This window comes from Rhinoderma darwinii, chromosome 1 (genome assembly GCF_050947455.1).
Source record: "Rhinoderma darwinii isolate aRhiDar2 chromosome 1, aRhiDar2.hap1, whole genome shotgun sequence".
Lineage (NCBI taxonomy): Eukaryota > Metazoa > Chordata > Amphibia > Anura > Rhinodermatidae > Rhinoderma > Rhinoderma darwinii.
The window spans coordinates 456,467,363-456,490,365 of record NC_134687.1 but is presented as its reverse complement, the minus strand read 5'-3'; the positions used below and the strand labels follow the sequence as shown (position 1 = coordinate 456,490,365).

General features: G+C 43.3%; 1 protein-coding gene across 3 annotated transcripts in view; it reads right to left on the bottom strand.

The window, feature by feature from the left end:
- Positions 1-11,978: 11,978 nt before the first annotated feature.
- LOC142743518 (catechol O-methyltransferase-like) overlaps positions 11,979-23,003 on the bottom strand; it is an 89,609-nt gene continuing 78,584 nt past the window's right edge. For all 3 annotated transcript variants that reach the window (XM_075854359.1, XM_075854368.1, XM_075854378.1), the window contains exons 4-5: positions 19,420-19,551; positions 11,979-12,791 (exon numbers count right to left, since the gene is read on the bottom strand). In XM_075854359.1, coding sequence (XP_075710474.1) covers positions 12,612-12,791; positions 19,420-19,551 — 312 coding nt within the window. In that variant the 3' untranslated portion in view covers positions 11,979-12,611. The remainder of the gene's footprint in view (positions 12,792-19,419; positions 19,552-23,003) is intronic.

The window sequence follows — 23,003 nt, the reverse complement described above, 5'->3', positions numbered from 1 at the left end:
ACACTGATACCTAAGCACAGAGCAGAGGGTCACCTTACAGCCACATGGGCTGCAGGCTCCCGCCATTGGATGTGCATATTCTTATAAAAAATATATATAATATATATATTATATATATATATATATATATATAAAATAATTCAAAAGAAGGCAATGCTAAGACCCCATGCACGCGACCATAGATTTCGTCCATAATTACGGACCGTAATTACGGTCCGTAATTACAGACCCATTCACTTCTATTGCCCACAGACACCTTCCTGTATTTCTACGGTGTCCGTGCCGTAGAAAGGCTCCGCAAAAGATACGACATGTCCTATTTTTTGCTTTTTACGGACCATGCTTCCATACTTTATATGGGAGCACGGCCTGCAAATGCGGGTGGACCGTCCGCGGCCGGCCGTGCCCATAATCACAGACCGTGATTACGGGCACGGTCGTGTGCATGGGGCCTAAGGGGTAGAATATAATATGGAGAAATGATTTTAGCTGGGTACCGTTTTAAGCTTTAATGTTTTCCTATTAACCTTTTCACCATGAGTAAAACAGGTATACTCTTATAGATTGTTAATCTGGTGCAGGACCTGTAATACAAAGAAGAACATATACAGATGTACACAGTAGATAACAGTCCTTTCCCTTGTGCTATGGACATGTACCGTATGAGATATCAGAGAGGGCACGGAACAAGCGCAGCATTAGTGTAGGTCCGGCATGACTGGGTTAGGGCCTGTTCACATCAGCGTTGCCCTTCCGTTGAGGGGTTCCGTCGGAGGTTTCAGTTTGCCTTTCCGTTGAGGGGTTAACCCGACAGAAACCTCCGACGGAACACCTCAACGCAAGTGCAATGCTGATGTGAACACAGCCTTAAGGGTATGTGCACACACACTAATTACGTCCGTAATTGACGGACGTATTTCGGCCGCAAGTCCCGGACCGAACACAGTGCAGGGAGCCGGGCTCCTAGCATCATACTTATGTACGATGCTAGGAGTCTCTGCCTCGCTGCAGGACAACTATCCCGTACTGTAATCATGTTTTCAGTACGTGACAGTGGTCCTGCAGTGAGGCAGGGACTCCTAGCGTCGTACATAACTATGATGCTAGGAGCCCGGCTCCCTGCACTGTGTTCGGTCCGGGACTTGCGGCCGAAATACGTCCGTCAATCACGGACGTAATTAGTGTGTGTGCACATACCCTTACAGGGAATAGAGGCTCAAATCAGGTCAATTTTAGGTCAGTAAGTCAGGGCAAGGTCAGGTCAGGGAGGAGTGGCAAGAGAGAAGGGATTGGTTAATAAGAAACTGGCACCCCTTCTCTCTTTGTTTGTGGTTTTCCTTTTTCTTATGCAGCTCATTCTGTCCGGACCAGCAACAGAGCAGCATCACAGGAGTTGATCATGGAGGAACAGGCTTTCTTGCAGGCCATCAGGACCTTGGCAGCGACGTGTGGAGCAGATTGGCTGCAGGAGCAGCTCAGGTTAGCCACTCAAAGTCCAGCTCCTTCTTCAGACCAGCCACCCACATTACGACCGCGGCGGAGCAGGCAGACTCAGCGCTTCAGCCCAACATTAGGTTCAAAGCAACCCCAGAGCTAGGAGCCCCTCACGGGACCCTCCGGCACCTGCTAGCAAGCACCCGCCCGCCGCTGCTAGCAGATGTGCAGTGAGGAATCCCCAGGCTCGGCTAGGTACGGGGAGAAAGGCGCAACGCTGATGCGGTTAGGGATGCTGCTGATCAGCCCGACAGCCATACCGGTTCTTCACAACACAGCAGCTCTGAAGAGGCATCCAGTGCGAGGACGAACCCGCCTTGAGATCCCATGTAGGGGCTGTTCCGGCACTCACCCAGAGTCAGCCAGGTCAGTTACAGCCCTCTACATATTTTTCTCATCTTACTGTTAGGCCAGGTGGGGAACCTGTGGGGTCTATCTTACCTTCTTCTGTCTCCCCTTCTGGTATGCATATGCAAACTGATGTGGTTTCCCAGTTCTTGGTCAGGGTTTGTTATTTTATCCAGCACTGTGCAGGGGTTCCCACATCACAGTCCCCAATTGATGCTTGGGTAGGACATAGTGCACACGAGCCACTGGTTATTCCAGCAAGCGCTAGTACGTCTCCGCTGGCGCCCACGCAGTCGCCCTCCCCTCAAGTGACTCCAGTGATTAGACCCGACTCTTCCACGGATATGGTTCAACTAGATGACACGGCTCGCGGCGATGTTTATGTTTGCTTCGATGGCCCCCTCGGCGCACATTTAAAACAGGAAGTCAGAGAAAAAATATGGAAGGATGAGTACGTGAAAAGTTTTTTCTCTGCTTCCACTTGAAAAGTTTAATTTAGATAGGACAAAACCGCTTGACACCAAAAAGGAAAACGAAGAAAAATGCAAATATAGATTAATTCCTCATACTTTTGCTAACTGGCTTCAGGCCTTTGCCATTCTCACCAGTGTTATTGGCGAAAAGGCAACCCAAAATTGCTCCCCCCTTTTCTGCTATCTTGATTCTGTAGGAGAGGCTTACCGCGTTTACGGGGGCACTGCATGGCTACGCTACGATGAACAATTTAGTCAGAGAAAAGCTGTGCGCTCCTCCATACGCTGGGACCATAAGGATATCAGCTTATGGATGCAGCTCATGGTTGCTGCTCGGCTGCCTCCTCAGCCCTTTCGCTCAGGGGCCGGAGCCTCTGCCAACGGACAGTCAGCCTCAGGCATACAGTGAGACGGTAATTGCTGGCAGTTTAACGAAGGGCAGTGACGCTTCGGCAATAACTGCCGCTTCAAGCAGGAGTGCTCACATTGCAACCATAACCATAGCATGTCCAAATGCTATAAAAAGACCAGAGGCAAACCAACTGACACTGGAAAGAAAAGGGATGACACCTGTGATAATAGACGAGATGCAGCCTTATCTAAATAGGTACCCGGATAGACAGGCAGCGACCTTTTTGGAAAACGGTTTTCGCTTCGGTTTTAAAATTTCATTCATTCCTGATGCCCTAGTTTTTCGTCCTCGGTACTTGAAATCCGCTGGGTTGCACCCGCAGGTAGTCACAACTAATTTGGAAAAAGAGGTTGCTCTCGGTAGGATGGCGTGTCCATTTGCGGACCCACCATGTCCAGATTTACGGGTTTCCCCCTTGGGAGTAGTACCAAATAAGGAACCCAACAAATTTAGGTTAATCCATCACCTGTCTTACTCCAGAGGATACTCCATGAATGGCGGAATAAGCGATGATCTTTGCTCTGTTTCATATGTCTCATTTGACAAGGCTGTTGACTGGGTGTGCCGATGCGGTTTCGGGGCCCTCATGGGTAGGATGGATGTGCAATCCGCCTTTCGTCTATTGCCTGTGCATCCAGACAGTTTTCATCTCTTGGGTTGTAGTTGGAATGGGCAATATTTTGTTGATCGCTACCTGCCAATGGGGTGTTCTATATCCTGCGCCTACTTTGAGAGTTTTAGTTAATTTGATGAATGGGTGGTGATAGAGGAGGCAGGTTTACCCTCCATTTTACATTACTTGGATGACTTCCTTTATATTGGACCATCACACTCACGTAGTTGTTCAGTATTATTACACACACTTGAGCAAGTGGCTTGCCGTTTTGGCATCCCTCTTGCTCCAGGTAAAACAGAAGGTCCTGCCACAGTAATTAAATTTTTAGGTATTGAGATTGACTCACTTGCCATGGAATGTCTGTTGGCTCTGGACAAATTGGAGGATTTGAGAGTTTCAGTGACGGCCCTCCGCTCTTCTAAAAAAGTCAGTTGCAGAGGCTTCAGTCAGGCCTTGGCAAGCTAAATTTTGCTTGCCGCATCATCCCCATGGGGCGAATTTTTAGCAGATGTCTGGTGGCAGCAACGGCCGGCATCAGGAGCCCCTTACATTTTATTCGATTGACATTAGAACACAAGGCAGATTTACAAGTATGGATTTATTTTTTGGCAAAAAACAATGGCAAGTCTCTGTGGCAGGGGAATTTGACAGATAAGGGTATGTTCACACGGCGGGGGTCCGTAACGGCTGAAATTACGGGGATGTTTCAGCCTGAAAACATCCCCGTAATTTCAGCCGTACCGGCATGTGCAGGCGCTTGAACGCCGCGTCCATTACGGCCGTAATTAGCGCTGCTATTCATTGGAGTCAATGAATAACGGCTCCAATTACGGCCAAAGAAGTGACAGGTCACTTCTTTGACGCGGGCGTCTATTTACGCGCCGTCATTTGACAGCGGCGCGTAAATATACGCCTCGTGTGAACAGACAAACGTCTGCCCATTGCTTTCAATGGGCAGATGTTTGTCAGCGCTATTGAGGCGCTATTTTCAGACGTAATTCGGGGCAAAAACGCCCGAATTACGTCCGTAAATAGGCCGTGTGAACATACCCTAAGGGTATGTTCACACGGCGGGGGTCCGTAACGGCTGAAATTACGGGGATGTTTCAGCCTGAAAACATCCCCGTAATTTCAGCCGTACCGGCATGTGCAGGCGCTTGAACGCCGCGTCCATTACGGCCGTAATTAGCGCTGCTATTCATTGGAGTCAATGAATAACGGCTCCAATTACGGCCAAAGAAGTGACAGGTCACTTCTTTGACGCGGGCGTCTATTTACGCGCCGTCATTTGACAGCGGCGCGTAAATATACGCCTCGTGTGAACAGACAAACGTCTGCCCATTGCTTTCAATGGGCAGATGTTTGTCAGCGCTATTGAGGCGCTATTTTCAGACGTAATTCGGGGCAAAAACGCCCGAATTACGTCCGTAAATAGGCCGTGTGAACATACCCTAACAGTGAGATGACCCTATATACAGACGCCGCTGGAGGTTTTAGGTATAGCGCGTACTTTCAAGGTTCTTGGATGGCAGGCGAGTGGCCATCAGAATGGAGACACGAGGGTCTCTTGACGCAATATGATGCTGCTGGAAATGTTTCCCTTAGTAGCAGAATTGGAGGTCTGGGGCTGCAGACTTTTCAATAAAAGGGTGCTATTTTACTGTGATAATTTATCTGTCGTCCAAGCCATCAACAATTTGTCTACTTCTTTTCCCCCAGTTATTAGATTGTTGCGGCATCTAGTTTTGGCATGTTTGTCATTGAATGTGTGGTTGTCTGCAAAACATGTCCCAGGTGTCCATACCTCCATCGCTGACTCACTTTTAGTGGGACAGATTTCGCATGATGGCACCGGCCGTGGAGCAGCATGGGACTTCTTGCCCTCAACATCTTTGGGGCTTGGCATTTGGACTGCCTGAGCCCTTACCGGGCTGATGAGTGAAAAACGCACGTGAATCTGGTCTGTGTGTTGCATTATGCATCAGTGTGCTTTGCAAGTGGCATGCGTTATTCACGCACTCGCAAAGCACATCCTTTTTTAAAATATTATTCTCAATTGAATTGATGCGCAAATCACGCACCGCACACAGATGAGTATCCGTGTGCAGTTCGTGGTTTTCACGCACCCATTGACATCAATCGGCGCGTAGGTGCGTGATAACGCAACAATATAGGACATGCAGTGAGTTTCACGCAACGGACTCTCACTGCGTGAAAACTCCTGCATGTGTGAACGACCCACACCGACCATGTGCTGTGCACGATTTCCATGCGCAGCACACAGACGTTATTCAAGTTCATCTGAATGAGCCCTTAGTGGACAATTACTATGCCACTCTGATCATCCTGATTTTATACAATTAAAATCTTCAAAAACCGACATTAAAATCCTGGCCAAAATATTAGCGCCCCAGATTAACCGCTTCCTCAATGCAATTATCCATGGGGACCAAGCTGGCTTTGTCCCGGGCAGACAGACTAGTGACTGCACCAGGCGAGTTATATCCTTGATCCATATGGCTCGTAAAAGAAACTTGGAATCAATGCTCCTCTTGCTTGATATACAAAAGGCCTTCAATACGGTTTCCTGGTCCTACATGGATTTCGCCTTGGTGAAGTGAGGTTTCCAGCACCACTCTATGTCCTGGGTGCATGCCCTCTATTCTACCCAAACAGCCAAAGTTTGTTATGCCGGTTATCATTCTGATCCTTTTAATATCAAACATGGCACGAGACAGGGATGCCCTCTCTCTCCCATCTTATTCATCCTGGCTCTTGAGCCCCTGGCCATGATGATTCGCCAAAATCTGAATATCAGGGGACTGGAGCTAGCGGGCATGCACCACAAATTATCCCTTTTTGCCGATGACATCCTGAAAATACTCCCCCAACCCATTCATTCCCAACCCAATGAACACTATCCGATTTTGCCTCAATATCTGGCCTCGAAATCTGTAGCATTAAATATTAATCTTCCCTCTGAAGCCAAACATTCACTTCATAGTCACTTCCCCTTTCAATGGACAAACAATCACTGGAATACCTGGGCATACACCTCACTCCCTCCTATGGCCAGCTATATTCTGCCAATTATCCTTCCCTTATCCATACTCGCAACTCCTCTCTGGTATCATGGCAATCTACATATCTTTCCTGGACTGGACGCATACATGCGGTTAAAATGACTATCCGGCCCAAACTTTTATATCTGTTTCAAACCCTGCCAATTAAAGTCCCACCACACATATTACATCTCCTTCAAAATCGTATTTTCTCATTTATTTGGCGTTGCACGTGTCCTAGGATCACCAGGTACACTCTATACTCGTTGAAACATGACGGGGGTTTAAGTGTTCCAAATATTACCAAGCAGCTATGACAGCATCCTTCACTAAATTACACGTGACCGCGAACATGCCTCCTTCGGTTTACCTGGATATTCCGGAGGTATCACCCACCCCCATCAATGGATACCGCCCCTCCCTACGCCCCAACCCTTCTTACCCTCTATCACACATATTTTATCGGTTTGGGACAATATCAAATGCTCTAGCAGATTAATCTCTCCCCTCATCTCCTTATGGAATAACCCCCTTTTCTCCAAAGGAGCAGACAATAATCAGGCCTTTAACTGGTGGTGGTCTAATGGTATACTAAGGGTTCACCACATTCTCTCACCTACCCACTCTCGGATTCTCTTGTTCCGTGATCTTAAAACTTCTAAATAAATCCCCAGTGGTGAACTGTTTCGTTATCTACAGCTCAAGAACTGGATTAATTCTCTCCTCAGCAACAAAGCTGGATCCGATTCTTACTCTCAGTGGTTTTCAGAGATTAAAAGGGGTATTCCGGTTACAACAAGTTACTCCCTATTAGTAGGGTAAGGGGTAACTTGCTGATCGTTGGGTGTCCGACAGCTCGAACCCCCACCGTTTACAAGAGGAGCCCGAAGTTGCCTGAACCCCAAGTTGGAACCGAGAGGCAGGTCGCTTGTTAAAGGGGGCAATTGACTATCTGTATTATCTCCCTTTTCTCCGTTCCTAGTCCGTTACATCTGTTTCCTATACAGTCCGCTTACTTTGTATTGTTCACAATGTGCACACACTCCAGTCCTTCACACACCACAGGAGTAACATACAACCCTGGAAAGAGCCAGCACCAAGAGCTTTCCATGGCCTATATGTTCCTATCCCTGAGTTGAACCCACCCATTGACTCCGCCTTATGCCCACCCATATGCATCTGTACAGTATAGGTAAATTTAATCACAGTATCCTCAGCTGTCTCTACATCCAGTTTACAACGGCTCCTTCCTGTACTGAGGTCCATTGTAATGCTAATAACGCAGTAGATAAGAATCTATGACCAAATGGCTTCTGAGCATACTGCCACCTCAAAGGGTGAACACCACTGAATAATATCAGTATATACTATATCTATTTACCAGGTATATTTTATGTGATCATAAGACAGTGTCTGGATGGGAACAATATTCTCCTGTAACATCGCTCATGCGCACTGCCGCTCCATTCATTCTCTATTGCAGTGTCGGAGATAGCAGAGTGCAGCTCAGTTCAAACTTGGGATTCTGGCAACTTCGTGCTCCCCACTCTCGTAAACGGTGGGGCTCCGAGCTGTCGTACACCCACCGACCAGCAAGTTACCACTTACCCTATGGGTAACTTGTTGTAATCGGAATACCCCTTTAAGCGGTGTAATTTCCTTTGAAATGAAAACAAAAAACAGCATTGCGATATCACATAACATCGCAGTCACACAATATTACGTACCATTATAAGAATACCTTATGGGGGGGGGGGGGGAATCACATTGATTCGGCTGATATCACACTGCCCAATTGCCAATGTTTCAAGAGCCTAGGCTTTTGTCGTTTGGACAGTCCCTCAGCCAGACCTATAATCCTGATATATCAGCCAGCATGGTATACAATATCCCTTATTACAAGGTATCAATCTGTATTAGAACTATTCTATATTTATCAATAAATAAACGAACAAGTACCTCATAAATAAAGTAACCTGTAAGCAATATAAATCTATTATTAAAATCCAATTACATTCTGTACATATTATTGAGCGCCACACCTAGTAACACTGTTGCATTGCAGAGTGGCCTGAAAATCTGCACTGACAATCTGCAACTAATCGGCAGTAAATCCAGTGTCGGCACATGGCCTACCTGTGTAGGTTGGTAATGCGTGTAAAAAACACCTCATTCAATGCAGATGTAATAACTATATTTACACTTTTTATATAATATCCTTGAGATAGTTTACAAACCCTGGTGATGGTCATTTCGGTGTGATCCACTTATGTTGTTCTGGAAATTCTTTGATTAAGCTGGTCTGTCACATAGAATGCACCTTGGGCCTGACCCCCATCAAAGTACTTTATTTTTGTGGCATACTGAAGAAGTATCGTGACCTACAAATTTAATTTGATGGCATTGCCATTTAGACATTAAAACTTTAAGGTTATTCAATGAATATTCAGTTCTGTAAATGAAACTAAAATATAACTTTGCAAAGAGCACTGTCCAAAGAGAATAGTTTGTAGATACGCAAAATCCAATGATATGATATGTTTTTCCAGCAATTTCCTATATATACCGTGATACATTAAAAATAAAGATATAAGCAACAAATTGAAGAACCAGCTTTATTGTTGTGGATATAATGATTTCAGTCAAAGCAGTTACAAATATTCCCCATTTCAGTAGCCAACTGATATGATAAGAGATGTAGAAGGTTTTCATAATTTCTATTCAGCCCAATGTTTGCCGTCCTATACTCTTAAAATGTAAACAAAGAAAAAAAGTTCAAAACACAAATATGAAAACTGAACTAAAAGCAGGCACCGTCAATATGCTAAATTTGGTCCAAAAAACAAATCATGCTTGAATCTTTGAGAAAGTGGACATTGTTATTGGGCAGGCTAAAAAAATCTGGTTAGAACATGTGGTCAACATTAATTTTACAAAAGGTTACAATTGAGACATACGGGGTAACTACCCCTGGGGTGTTGGTAGACTCTGAAGATACCTACAGCACTGGTGGGGGTGTGGATACAATTAAATGTGGTGATTGCACTGGGCAAAAGGCAAAGCACATGCCATTGCCATGTGCTAGCAATGCCACTAAGCTGCTCCATCCATATTCAACTCCGGTTAAAGGCTGCTGTTTTGGATTGTGATTCCAAGCAATATTTCACAAGTGTTACTTCTGTATCACATCAAGGCATACTGTAAAGAGGATTTCCACTCAAAACATAAAATTTGCCATATATTGGAAAATCAGGAGTAATAGACAAAATTTGGTAATGTATGTTTTATTTACTAAACTTTATTTAGAAATTGATGGTAAAACTATTACTTTGTCATCATGTTGAATCAATAAAAGATGAAAAACCAAGAATGGGCAGGCACACCATCTATGGAGTGCAAAGTCTGTGCCCTAGAACAAACAAAGCTACCAGAGAAAGTAGGGCAAAAAAAATTAACATGCACCTCCAAAATTGTATCAAAATAGTAACAAAAAAATTGACACCAAAAAGTAGACAAACAAGTTAAAAACATTGTATACAAAGATTCAAAGAGTGATCCATAATAAGATACACTGTAAAGTGCGGAAGAGCCCCAAACTAGATCACACCTGCCAAACATGTGAATGGCCCTAATAAGGATCCCACTTCAATACATGTGGCGATTCCTATAATAGGATAAGATCATGAATAAATGTGACTACCCCTGAGAAAGCTAGGTTTCTCCTGGCGATACATGTGGGACTGGACTTTGTTTTTTAAGTGTACGCCCCTTCCTGGCTTGAATCTGTTGTCTTATTCTTATGATGTTTTAGGTATGTGCCTTTTTGCATTGTATGTCACATTTATTCATGATCCTATCCTATTTCAGGAAATACCACATGTATCGAAGTGGCATCCTTATTGGGGCCATTCACATGTTTGGCAGGCCTGATCTAGTTTGGAGCTCTTGCGCATTTTACGGTGTATCTTATTATGGATCACGGTTTGAATTTTTGTATACAACATTAACTTGTTTGTCTTATTTTTTTGTTACGGTTTTGATACAATTTTGGATGTGCATGTCAATTTTTTTGTCCATACTTTCTCTGGTAGCTTGAATAAAAATAAAAAAAGTGTGACAGTTTTACCATTGGTTTCTAAGTAGCCAATTCAAAAGTGACATCCAATATGGCTGCACTTCTTGTTGTCACTTTTTTTTTTAAATGGAAAAATGCCAATATCTCCATAGATGAAACATAATTAATAAACTGTGTCAACTGCTCTAACCTCAATTTACCAATATATGTCTCAATTTAGGTTTTAGATAAAAATCCTTTTTAGAAAATAAAGGGCAACAGGATTTTATAAAGCCGTATGTGTGTATAAGGGGCTGCAGATTCGTTGAAAATGAAAAGCCCTTCCTAACATCTGAAGGGAGTTGATTCTGCAGCCTGTGCATGGATTTCTGCAAGTCCCATTCAGATGAATGAGATCGTCGCAAGAATATCTACAACAAATCATACCCTAGGTTGGATAAACTTTATGGCAATCACTGACTTGGATGTAATTTCAGATCACTATAGTTCCAGCAGAGTATACAAATACATCAATCTTCAATGGTTGCGCAAACTTTATAATTGATTCACGCCATTTTTTTCACCAAAATACTGGCATAAATGTATGATAGAATGGAATGATTTGGCATAAGTATCTCAACATGTTGTGCAATTTACGCCAAATTGAGAAACTCGATTTTCTCAGTAGCACAGTTCATAAAAGCAAAGCTGATGTGTTATGAAGCCACCCGGCTGTCCAGCTTCCTTTCTTACTCTCTTAATACAGGATAGCACAAGAGCAAAAGCAGGGTTTATGGAGGAGGGATTCCAAATTTGTTGGCACCCATGGCGTAGACGGCAAAATACCTCCCATTATAAATCACTTTAATCCTTGAAAATGTACATACATGTAGAAAGTTGGTAGTGATAGATTCCTGGTAATATCCCTATTGCAGATTAAGGTTTAATAACTAATATCTCTGGTGGTCTAGGTTGGGGAAGGAGTTATTGGTCATATCTGTTGTGGGCGGTTTAGGATGGTGAAGGGGCGTATGTACTTCTTAGACGGGGGTCCCCCGCTCAAGACCCTATCTAGTAGCCAGAACAGAGAGCCACTAACAGAGTCTACCGGTCAAATGAACTCAGCCCTACTATGAGCTACATGGTTCCCCATTTACTTGAATGGAAACTATGCAATACTACATTTCTGCATTGGAAATTTATAGCCAGCCAGATTATCAGCTGTTCTCCCCGGCTATATATCAGATGATCTCCAGGATTTTCAGAAGCCGGACCCACTGTGATCAATTCATTTCAATCTAAATAGGTCTAGAATACTGTGCTGGTTACTTTCAGAACATATCTAGCTGTATAAATCTGTATGCCAGCTCTCCTTGGTGGCAGTTACAGGTAAAGAGAATGTCACGATTTAATTCTATGGCTTTGTTTCTTCTGAGCAGCATTGGAAGTGTGGTTTCCAGGGAACCCCTTTTAAGTGTGCCCCTGATAACAGGTTTTGTAAGGACCCCACAACACTTAGTTAATTGTGGCATTAATTTATTTTATGAAAGACTAATACTATTTATTTTTTTTAGTTAATTTTTTAAGGGTATATTCAAATGTTGCGGTCATGTCACATTTCTTTACCCCAATTATAATCCAGTTTTGTAAAGACATTCAGACAGCAAGGAATAATGGGAGATTTCAGCTCTAAAGCCTGTGGAATTGTTAATGCAGATCTGGGCTATATCACAGGCTGTACTCACAACAAAATAAGTAATGTACTTATAGAATTAATCCATACGAGAGTTTTTTTTTATGCTATCTGTAAAATGGTGCTTAAAAGGTGGACATATGCTTTAAATATTGTAATTACATTTCGGTCATCCCAGATATTCATCATCTCAGACTACACTATTGATGTGGGAACAGCCAATGAGGGGAAAGGTGATTATAATCACAGGTCATGGAGCTGGTGGGGAATTGCATCCAAGTTTGTGACTACTGTTAAGTTTATTTTGAATTCTTGTGGCAATGGAGCCACCGCATCATTTAAAGTGATGATCTTTTCATGAAGACAGAAAGACAATATTGCACTGAACTGTTTGAGGGCACTTTGTAATGACTGCTAGCAGAGCTCTTACAAACCCTAAAGGTATGGGTACAATAGCATCTATCCCCTAAATACTGCCTTTTCCAGTGCATCTTTCTCAGTCATATACTCCAGAACTGAAGGATAGTTTGTGCAGTCATATCGGCCACAGGTACGAACATATTCGAGAAACTCTGGGGCACCTGGAACAACGACGTTGTCTGCAAGAATAACTGAGCCCTTTTTAAGCAGGTTGCACTTCTGCAGAGAGAGTAAAAAAACAAAACACGAGTGAGATTGGAATCAAGGTATTGAAATCCTGTTAACAACTATGAAACAATATGGCAGAAGGAATGCCCAATGTAGTTATCACCAAGCTCAACTTGATGGACATGTATCTTTGTTTTAACCTTGTGCTGTGGGTGATGTATTTCATGACTTTACTAAGAGATGGTCTGCCACTATATAGAAATAAGACAGAGGAAGTTCATCACTTCCCTATCTCCTACCTAATCTAATAGGTGCTTTAATGCTGATAACTGCGGTGTTTTTTTGTTTAAAAAAAAGTTTACATTATTTATGAAGTTGTTCTTTTTTATAGTTATGTTAATTTTCTCTTAATGGCCAACTGTTATTTGTTTTTTTTTCAGCATGTGGGCATTGTATAGCATACTGTATGACGCTGACTAATCAGCGTCATACACTTCTCTTCACTCCAGCCGAGCGTGATTCACAGCCCAGCATGATCTCCGCTAGAATCGCGAGATCACTCTGTGACGTCGCTTACTCCCGCAGATCCTTGGAAGACGCACCAGACATCGCCTCCAGCCGTGCCAGGATGATTATCCTCCTCAGCAGCAGCTGTGCAGCTTATAAAAAAAACAAACAACCAACTTCGGAAATAAACGTTACAAAGTAGTTATCAGCATTAAAGTGCCTATTAGATTAGGTAGGAGATAGGGAAGTGATGAACTAGTGACAGAGCCTCTTTAATATAGCATACACAAGAAACAGTGAGATGGGGGTGGACAAAACTGTAAGGGTATGTTCACACGGCGGGGGTCCGTAACGGCTGAAATTACGGGGATGTTTCAGCCTGAAAACATCCCCGTAATTTCAGCCGTACCGGCATGTGCAGGCGCTTGAACGCCGCGTCAATTACGGCCGTAATTAGCGCTGCTATTCATTGGAGTCAATGAATAGCGGCTCCAATTACGGCCAAAGAAGTGACAGGTCACTTCTTTGACGCGGGCGTCTATTTGCGCGCCGTCATTTGACAGCGGCGCGTAAATATACGCCTCGTGTGAACAGACAAACGTCTGCCCATTGCTTTCAATGGGCAGATGTTTGTCAGCGCTATTGAGGCGCTATTTTCAGACGTAATTCGGGGCAAAAACGCCCGAATTACGTCCGTAAATAGGCCGTGTGAACATACCCTAACAAGCACAACAGTTTCATAGTTCAGAATAGAATCGTCCACTAAAATAGTTAAAGGGGTTTTCCCATGAAGACATTTATGACATCCACAGGATATGTCATAAATATAAGATAGATGCGGGTCCCAACTCTGGGACCCGCACCTATCTCTAGAATGGGGCCCCCTAAACCCCGTTCTAGCTTTTTGTGCTCACGCTGACTCCCGGCCACTTCATAGTCAGGAGTTCTGAAAACAGCGTAACTTGCTGAGCTACGCTGTTTCCTTAACTTCCATAATAGTGAATGGCAGTTACGGAAGCAGCGTAGCATGCGAACTATGAGGTTTCTTTAGCTACCATTAAGTTCTATGGGCCTTACGGAAACCGCATAGCTCAGTGAGCTACGCTGTTCATTGTCAGAAATCAGCCGGAACACAGAGGTAGAATGGGGTTTAGGGGCCCTGTTCTAGAGATAGGTGCGGGTCCCAGAGGTGGGACCCGCATCTTTCTGACATATCCTGTGGATATTGGATATGTCGTAAATGTTCCTTGTGGGAAAACCCTTTTAAGGCGATCTGTATTTCAATGGACAATTCTATTCTGCTGAATGGAAATGTTTTATTTGCTATTGATATATATATATATATATATATATATGCATTTCTGTATATCATATGCAGTTGTTTGTGGGGCTATTACAATAAAAATATTAAAAGTTAACAGAAATATGTCCAAATCAGTCCTGAATAATACATGGTACTGCAAGAAGCACCACATTTCTTGGTTTGGATTCATATTCAATCAGGTGTATTTTATTTGTTTTATCTAAGAATACAGCTTTGTTCATAATATTGTTTTTAGATGTGAAGTAAAATACACTTGTCAGACCACTGGAAACTACTGAGCGCTTATAGCGTACTAATTTGAGTAAAAATAGTGTGAACAGGGCCTAAACTACATTAGACTAGATCACTGAGTATTTTGACGAGCTTTTTGGAGCGGAAGCCGCTCCACAAAACTCGTCAAAAACCGGCCGAAAATGCCTCCAATTGATCTCAATAGGAGGCGGGGGCGGTTTTGTCCCGCGAGCGGTAAAACCGCCTCGCGGGAGAAAGAAGGGACATGCACTATCTCCGCGCGTTTACGCCTCTGACATCAATGGGAGGCAGAGAAAGTGTATTTCGCTGAGTTTTTTGCCCGCAGCACTTAATGGCCGAGGGTGAAAAATCGCGGAAAAAATCGCGGCAAACTACGTGCAGGAAGGACAAAATCTTCCTCAAAATTCCAAACGGAATTTTGAGGCAGAATGTTCCTCCTGCAAAAAAAACTCTGTGAACGAGGCCTTATGCTGTGTTCACACGACCTATTTTCAGGCATAATGGAGGAGTTTTACGCCTCGAATTACGCCTGAAGAAATGGCTCCAATACGTCGTCAAAAGAAGTGCGGGATACTTCTTGGGAAAACGCAGTGAAAAACGAGAGTTGCTCAAAAAACGTCTGAAAATCAGGTGCTTTTTTCCCTTGAAAACTGCTCCGTATTTTCAGACGTTTTTGGCTCAGCGTGTGAACATACCCTTACTGACTTTACTCATGCTAAATACTGACTTGTCAGAGGACATCATGTTCACACGCAGTGTTTTCAGGCGTATTTCGTGGCGTTTACGCCTCAAAAAATGCAAGCCGAATGCCTAAAAACATCTGCCCATTGAAAATCAATGAGAAAAGCATTTAGTTTATACGAGGCATCTTTTTATGCCGCTGTTTTAAAAAACGGAGCGTAAAAAGACGCTCCGTAAAAAGAAGTAGCATGTCACTTCTTGAGGCGTTTTTTGGAGGTGATTTTCCATTGAACACTATAAAAAACGCCTCAAAAAACGTCTGAAAAGAAGTCTCAAAAGAAGCTCCAACTGAGGGTATGTTCACACGGCATAGCAAAAGAAGTCTGAAAATACGGAGCGGTATTCAGGCGAAAACAGTTCCTGATTTTCAGACGTTTTTGTAGCAACTCGCGTTTTACGGACGTTGTTGGAGCCGTTTTTCAATGGAGTCAATGAAAAACCTGCTCCAAAAACGTCCCAAGAAGTGACATGCACTTCTTTTCGCGGGCGTCTTTTTACGCGCCGTATTTTGACAGCGACCCGTAAAATTACACCTGGTGGGAACAGGACACCGTAAAACCAATTGCAAGCAATGGCCAGATGTTTGTAGGCGTAATGGAGCAGTTTTTTTAAAGGGGGAATTCGAGGCGTAACACGCCCGAATTACGTCTGAAAACACTGTGTGTGAACATACCCTAAAAAGAAGCTTTATTTTTAGCTTCAAAAATGCCTGAAAATCAGAGGCTGTTTTCTCTGAAAAGAGCTCCGTATTTTCAGACTTTTTTGTTAAGCGTGTAAACATACCCTCACTCATGCACAATTCCAAATAATTACGTTTTGGTGCAGGAACAACAGGGAGGAAAGTGGTGGCTGTTTAAATGGGCACTAAATTAACTGCTTATCTGGGCAAAGTCAAAACAGTCCCTGGGCATTATTTGGCAAGATACTATGTGGGATCTGTATCATCATGTAAGCAAAGTATGACACACAAGGCACTGTTTGAACCTATGCGGACACTGTATGGCTCTATATTGGCGCACTATGTCAGCATTGTATGGTACTATGTGGACACTATGGATGTATGTTGACACAGCTTCTCTTGCCACTATGCAGACACATTTTAGCTCGAGGTGGGCATGGTATGGCACTCTGGGCAGTGTGTAGCTCTGTGGCACAGTATGGCATTATGTAGAACTGTATGACTGGGCAAAGTATGACACACTAGGCACTGTTTGGCACTATGTGGGCAAAATATGTGGGTACGTATGACTCATTATGAACACAGTATATCAGTATGTTGGCATTGGATGGCACTATGTGGACACTGCATGGCTCTATGTTGACAGAGCATCTCTTGGCACTATTTAGTACTATTCAGGCACTATATAGCTCTGTGTGGGCAAAGTAGAACACTGAGTGGGTACTGTTTGCCCACATACAGTAGTGTCATAAAATGCCCTACATGGGCACTATCTAGGAATTGTACATCACTATTTCATTCTAGGGACTGTATGGCTCTATGACATTGGCTTTGTCCTAGTCATTTTTTTTTCTTATATGTATATAATTACAAAGTATGAAAGATTTGCTTCAGCATGCTAAGCGCACTGGGTATTGCTGTCCCTCTTTTCTTTGAGAAACTTGGGAGGTTTGGTGACAAAGTAAAGGTAGAGACTAAATACTTTCTCTGAGGTGAAACATGGCAATTTTAACAAACAAATGTAGCAGTTTAAGGGCATGGCCAGACGTGGCGGAATTGCTCTGGAATTCCGCAGCGTACATTTTCTCCATTGGTTTCCACACCTTTTTAGTTAGGTTTGTGCACACGTTGTGGAAAACTCAGCTGCGGACCATAGGCTGCAGTGCGGAATTTGGTGTCCGCAGCATCCACTGGCTGTTGCAGACATGTAGCGGACTCGTTGCGGACTCATTGCGGAATTTCTCCATTGACTTCAATGAAGATTCAAAATTCCGCAATGAAATCCGCAGAGGTTGTGTTGCGTTGCATATTGCTTTTACGAACATGATATTTCTTCATTCTGGCTGGACCTATGTATTTCTAGGTCTATAGCCAGACTGAGGCCCCATGCACACGAACGTAAAAACGCCCATAATCACGGGCCGTTATTACGACACAGGCAGGCTCATAGAAGTCTATGGGGCTCCCGTAATTACGGGTGACTACGTGTGTGCACCCGTAATTACGGGAGCGTTGCTACGCAACGTCAGGAGATAGTCACTGTCCAGGGTGCTGAAAGAGTTAAACGATCGGCAGTAACTGTTTCAGCACCCTGGACAGTGACTACCGATCACAATATAGATCAACGTGTAAAAAAAATAGCCGTTCATACTTACCCAGAACTCCCTGCTTCTTCCTCCAGTCTGGCCTCCCGGGATGACGTTTCAGTCCATGTGACGGATGCAGCCAATCACAGGCTGCAGCGGTCACATGGACTGCCGCGTCATCCAGGGAGGTTGGGCTGGATGTCGAAAGAGGGACGCGTCACCAAGACAACGGCCGGGTAAGTATGAATTTCTTTTACTAGGGAAAGGGCTGTCCCTTCTCTTTATCCTGCACTGATAGAGAAGGGAAGTACTCTTCACCTGAATACGCAACGGCTAATCCGCATCAATTTACTGCACATTTTAGGCAAAGCCGCAACAGAATCTGCAACGCAGATTATGTGCGGCATTGATGCGGACAGTGTCTGCAGAAATACGCCACATCTTGCCATGCCCTGACTGTAGAGCCTGAGACATATACCCTGATCTGCCCAGGTCAACTGTAATCCCACGTTCAGACGTGACGCAATTGCTGTTGAATACCGCTGCGGACAGTCCTCAGTGGAATTCTGCAGAACCTGATTTTTACATTTGTTTCTATAGATTTTTAGGAAACTTAGTTCAGACATTGCGGAAAATAACTGCGGAAGTTAGGCTGCGGTGGAGAATCTTCCCTCCGCAGCATTCACATTATGATGCGGAGAAGCTGCGGAATTTCACTGCGGATCTCAGCATTTGCCATGCAAAAACTGAAATCTGCAGCAAGTCCGCTGTGATATCCACAACGTCTGAATTACCTGTCAAATATTGGTGCAGATTCGTTGCGTAATTGCCCCGAATCTGCACCAACATTTGCAGCGGAAAAATGCTGCCATGTGTGAACGTGGCCTAAGTGTTATTATTGTGAAGTGGAAGCATCTAGGAGCAACAACAGCTCAGCCATGGAGCAGTAGACCATGCCAACTTACAGAGTGGAAAGTGCTGAGGTGCATGGCGCATAAAAAAAGATTTTGCATCTGAAATGATGAATTACATTTCACTATCTGGCAGTCTGATGGAGGCACCTTGCTTGGGCAGATGCCAATAGAAGGCTACCACCGGAATGCATAGTGCCTGCTGTAAAATTTGTTAGAGGAGGGATAATGATCTTGGCAGTTTTCTGGGTTTGGGCTAGGCCTCTTATTTCCAGTGAAGGTTAATGATAATACTACAGCATACAAAGAGATCATGGACAATTGTATGCTTCAAACTTTGTGGGAACGGTTTGGGGAAGGCCCCTTACTGTTGTATACACAAGACTATGTACATATGCATAAGTAATTAAATATGTTCCCTTTTGCAGCTGTGATCCACAGTTAGGGACTGAATTTCAATATACATTATAGTACATATTTACAGTACATAAAGTGCTTAGTTATATATCCCACCTAGACCCACTTCAAGATTACGCTTTATACCTTATTCTTCATGCTAGTAGTAATGTAATTGTTGTGTTGGTGTGAGCAAAAACACGACCGCTTTTTGGGAATGGCCTAACAATAATCTTCATACAAATCATCTCTGCAGAACCCGTGAATGCAATGCCCCACTTACCTCCAACAGCTTGGTGTCTACTGCGTATTTGTCCTTCCAGTGGTCCACAAACACAAAGTCCAGTGTGTCCACTTCATATTTCTTCTTCAGCTGAGGGATAATGTCTTGTGTATTTCCCTCTAATATTTGCACCTGGAAGAAAATGAATAGATTGCATTATCATAGATAAACGCCCACTGTCGACTCGGTTTTGCTATTAATAGTATGTAAACGACAATATGTATGATATACACCTGTGTGAATTTTTTTTAGCTAACTCAGTAAGCCACATATAAATAGAAGTCTTTGGTATCTTTGTTAGTCAGTTTTGGAGACAGGTTCTGCAAGCGCTGGCTCACATTTACTTAGACTGGCGTATGTTACGCCAGTCAAAATGTAGAGGGTAGTTGGCAAGATCTGAGTCGAATTTATTAAAAGTTGTTCTTCTCTTAAACCTCTCAGCAGGCATAGAAAGATATTTTTTTTGCCTCTCTATGAGCAGATGCAGGTTTACACAAAAAAAATAATTGCGCCATTTACCTTTATTCCAGTTAATAAATGTGGCTTAAACTAGGTCTCCTTAGAGATCACGTCCACTTTTCTTATCACTTTCCAAATTTGACGAAGGTGGATTAAAGTTGCAATAGATGATGCAAATTTGACGCAAGTTTAAATGCGACTTTTAAAAAAGTACGAGATTGCTGGACACGGATAACTAATCTGGGGAATTTATTCTGAAGTGAGAAAGGAATTTGTTTCCACTAATACTAGGATGACGGGCTACAAACTCATAAGAATTTTATTTTTGCCTGTCTCTAAGGCTCGGTTCACACACCCTATTTACGGATGTAATTCGGGCGTTTTAGCCCCGAATTACGTCCGAAAATACGGCTCTAAAGCGGCAGCAAACATCTGCCCATTCATTTGAATGGGTTTTACGATGTGCTGTGCCGACGGTCATTTTTTTTTGCGTAAAAAAAGACGCCCGCGTCAAAGAAGTGCCTGTCACTTCTTGGGACGTAATTGGAGCCGTTTTCCATTGACTCCATAGAAAAACAGCTCCAATTACGTCCGTAATGGACGCAGCGAAAAGCGCCTGCACATGCCATTACGTCTGAAATTTAGGAGCGGTTTTCTCCTGAAAACAGCACCGTAATTTCAGCTGTAACGGACGCTGCCGTGTGAACATACCCTTAGATAACAGCTTGAACTTGATTTCAGACTTGTGTTTTTTTTTTCTTTCAACCTTACTTAAAGAGGCTCTGTCACCAGATTTTGCAACCCCTATCTGCTATTGCAGCAGATAGGCGCTGCAATGTAGATTACAGTAACGTTTTTATTTTTAAAAAACGAGCATTTTTGGCCAAGTTATGACCATTTTCGTATTTATGCAAATGAGGCTTGCAAAAGTCCAAGTGGGTGTGTTTAAAAGTAAAAGTACAACTGGGCGTGTATTATGTGCGTACATCGGGGCGTGTTTACTACTTTTACTAGCTGGGCGTTCTGACGAGAAGTATCATCCACTTCTCTTCACAACGCCCAGCTTCTGGCAGTGCAGACACAGCCGTGTTCTCCAGAGATCACGCTGTGACGTCACTCACAGGTCCTGCATCGTGTCAGACGAGCGAGGACACCGGCACCAGAGGCTACAGATGATTCTGCAGCAGCATCGGCGTTTGCAGGTAAGTCGATGTAGCTACTTACCTGCAAATGCTGCTGCAGAATCAACTGTAGCCTCTGGTGCCGACACGATGCAGGACCTGTGAGTGACGTCACAGCGTGATCTCTCGAGAACACGCTGTGTGTCTGTCACTGCCAGGCGTTCTGAAGAGAAGTGGATGATACTTCTATACACAACGCCCAGCTAGTAAAAGCAGTAAAAACGCCCCGATGTACGCACATAATACACGCCCAGTTGTACTTTTACTGTAAACACGCCCAGTTGTACTTTTGCAAGCCTCATTTGCATAAATACGAAAATGGTCATAACTTGGCCAAAAATGCTCGTTTTTTAAAAATAAAAACGTTACTGTAATCTACATTGCAGCGCCTATCTGCTGCAATAGCAGATAGGGGTTGCAAAATCTGGTGACAGAGCCTCTTTAATATATAATTTAGGGAATGTTCACACGCAAAACGAAAAACGGCTGTAAAATATGGTGCAGTTTTCAAGGGAAAACAGCCTCTGATTTTCAGCAGTTTTTTAAGCATCAAACATTTTTTGATGTTTTTTTTGCGGCCGTTTATCTATTGATACAATGTAAAACAGCTCCAAAAACGGTTCAAGAAGTGACATGCACTTCTTGTTATGGGGCTTTTTTTAATGCGCCGTTTTTTCAAACGGCCACAAATAAAAACGCCCTTTTGGAACGAAACTCAGTTTTCCCCATTGAAAGCTATTTTACGGCCCGAAAAACGGCTGAAAATAAGCTGTGTGAACATAGCCTTAGAGATGTGTAGGAGATACCAGTGCCTTCAGCAGAATTTTATTTTATGTTAAGGACTCCTTTACACACACGAGTTTATTTTCTATTGATTAGATTTGTAAGGGTATGTTCACACGCTTAGCAAAAAAGGTCTGAAAATACGGAGATGTTTTCAAGGGAAAACAGCTCCTGATTTTCAGACGTTTTTTGAGCAACCCGCGTTTTTTGCTGCGTATTTTACGGCCTTTTTTGGAGCTGTATTCAATAGAGTCTATAAAAAAAGGGCTCCAAAAACGTCCCAAGAAGTGTCCTGCACTTCTTTTGACGAGCCACCATTTTACGCGCCATATTTTGACAGCGACGCGTAAAATAAAGGCTCGTGGGAACAGAACACCGTAAAACCCATTGCAAGCAATGGGCAGATGTTTGCAGGCGTAATGGAGCCGTCTTTTCAGGCGTAATTCCAGGCGTAAAACACCTGAATTACGTCTGAAAATAGGTCGTGTGAACATACCCTTACACGTCAGTTCAAGTCCTATAGAGAAGCCTATGAAAATAATGTTAAAAAAGCACCACAAAAATCAGGCGTTTTCACCAAAAATGCTATGTGTAAAACGACCCTCAAGGTAGCAGTAGAAAGCTGCACGATTAGGCCAGGATCACACACACAGTTTTGATGCAGATTTGGGATCATCTTTTATTTGTGTCCATTAAATTCCATAGTGAATATGCCCCTAAAACCCATGAGGATGCTGCATCTATGGCGAAACATGTCGGGGGGGCTATACTAGTCTTTTAGCGCAATGTTAACTGGAGCGGATTCTTCATAGAATTGTCTATAGCTAGCAGTTATACTCCGTGTCAACTTTGCATTGGGTTATATCTCTCATGTTCTATAGACAGATTTATGTCTGCAAATTGCATGTGCCAGTACACATTGTAGTTTTACATTTTTATGTTTGTCCCTAATTTAATAAAGGTATTTCATTTATTGTACCATCCTATTAGTTAGTAAGTAGTCGGGAACAAGACGGGTTCCTATTGCCTCGGCTATTTTTCTATACACAACTGTGTTTGGCTGCATCAAAACTGTGTGTGTGATCCTGGCCTTAAACTGGAATCGCACATGCGGTTTGAGGCAGTTTTTTTTGACAAACACAGAAATTAATCCAAAAAGAA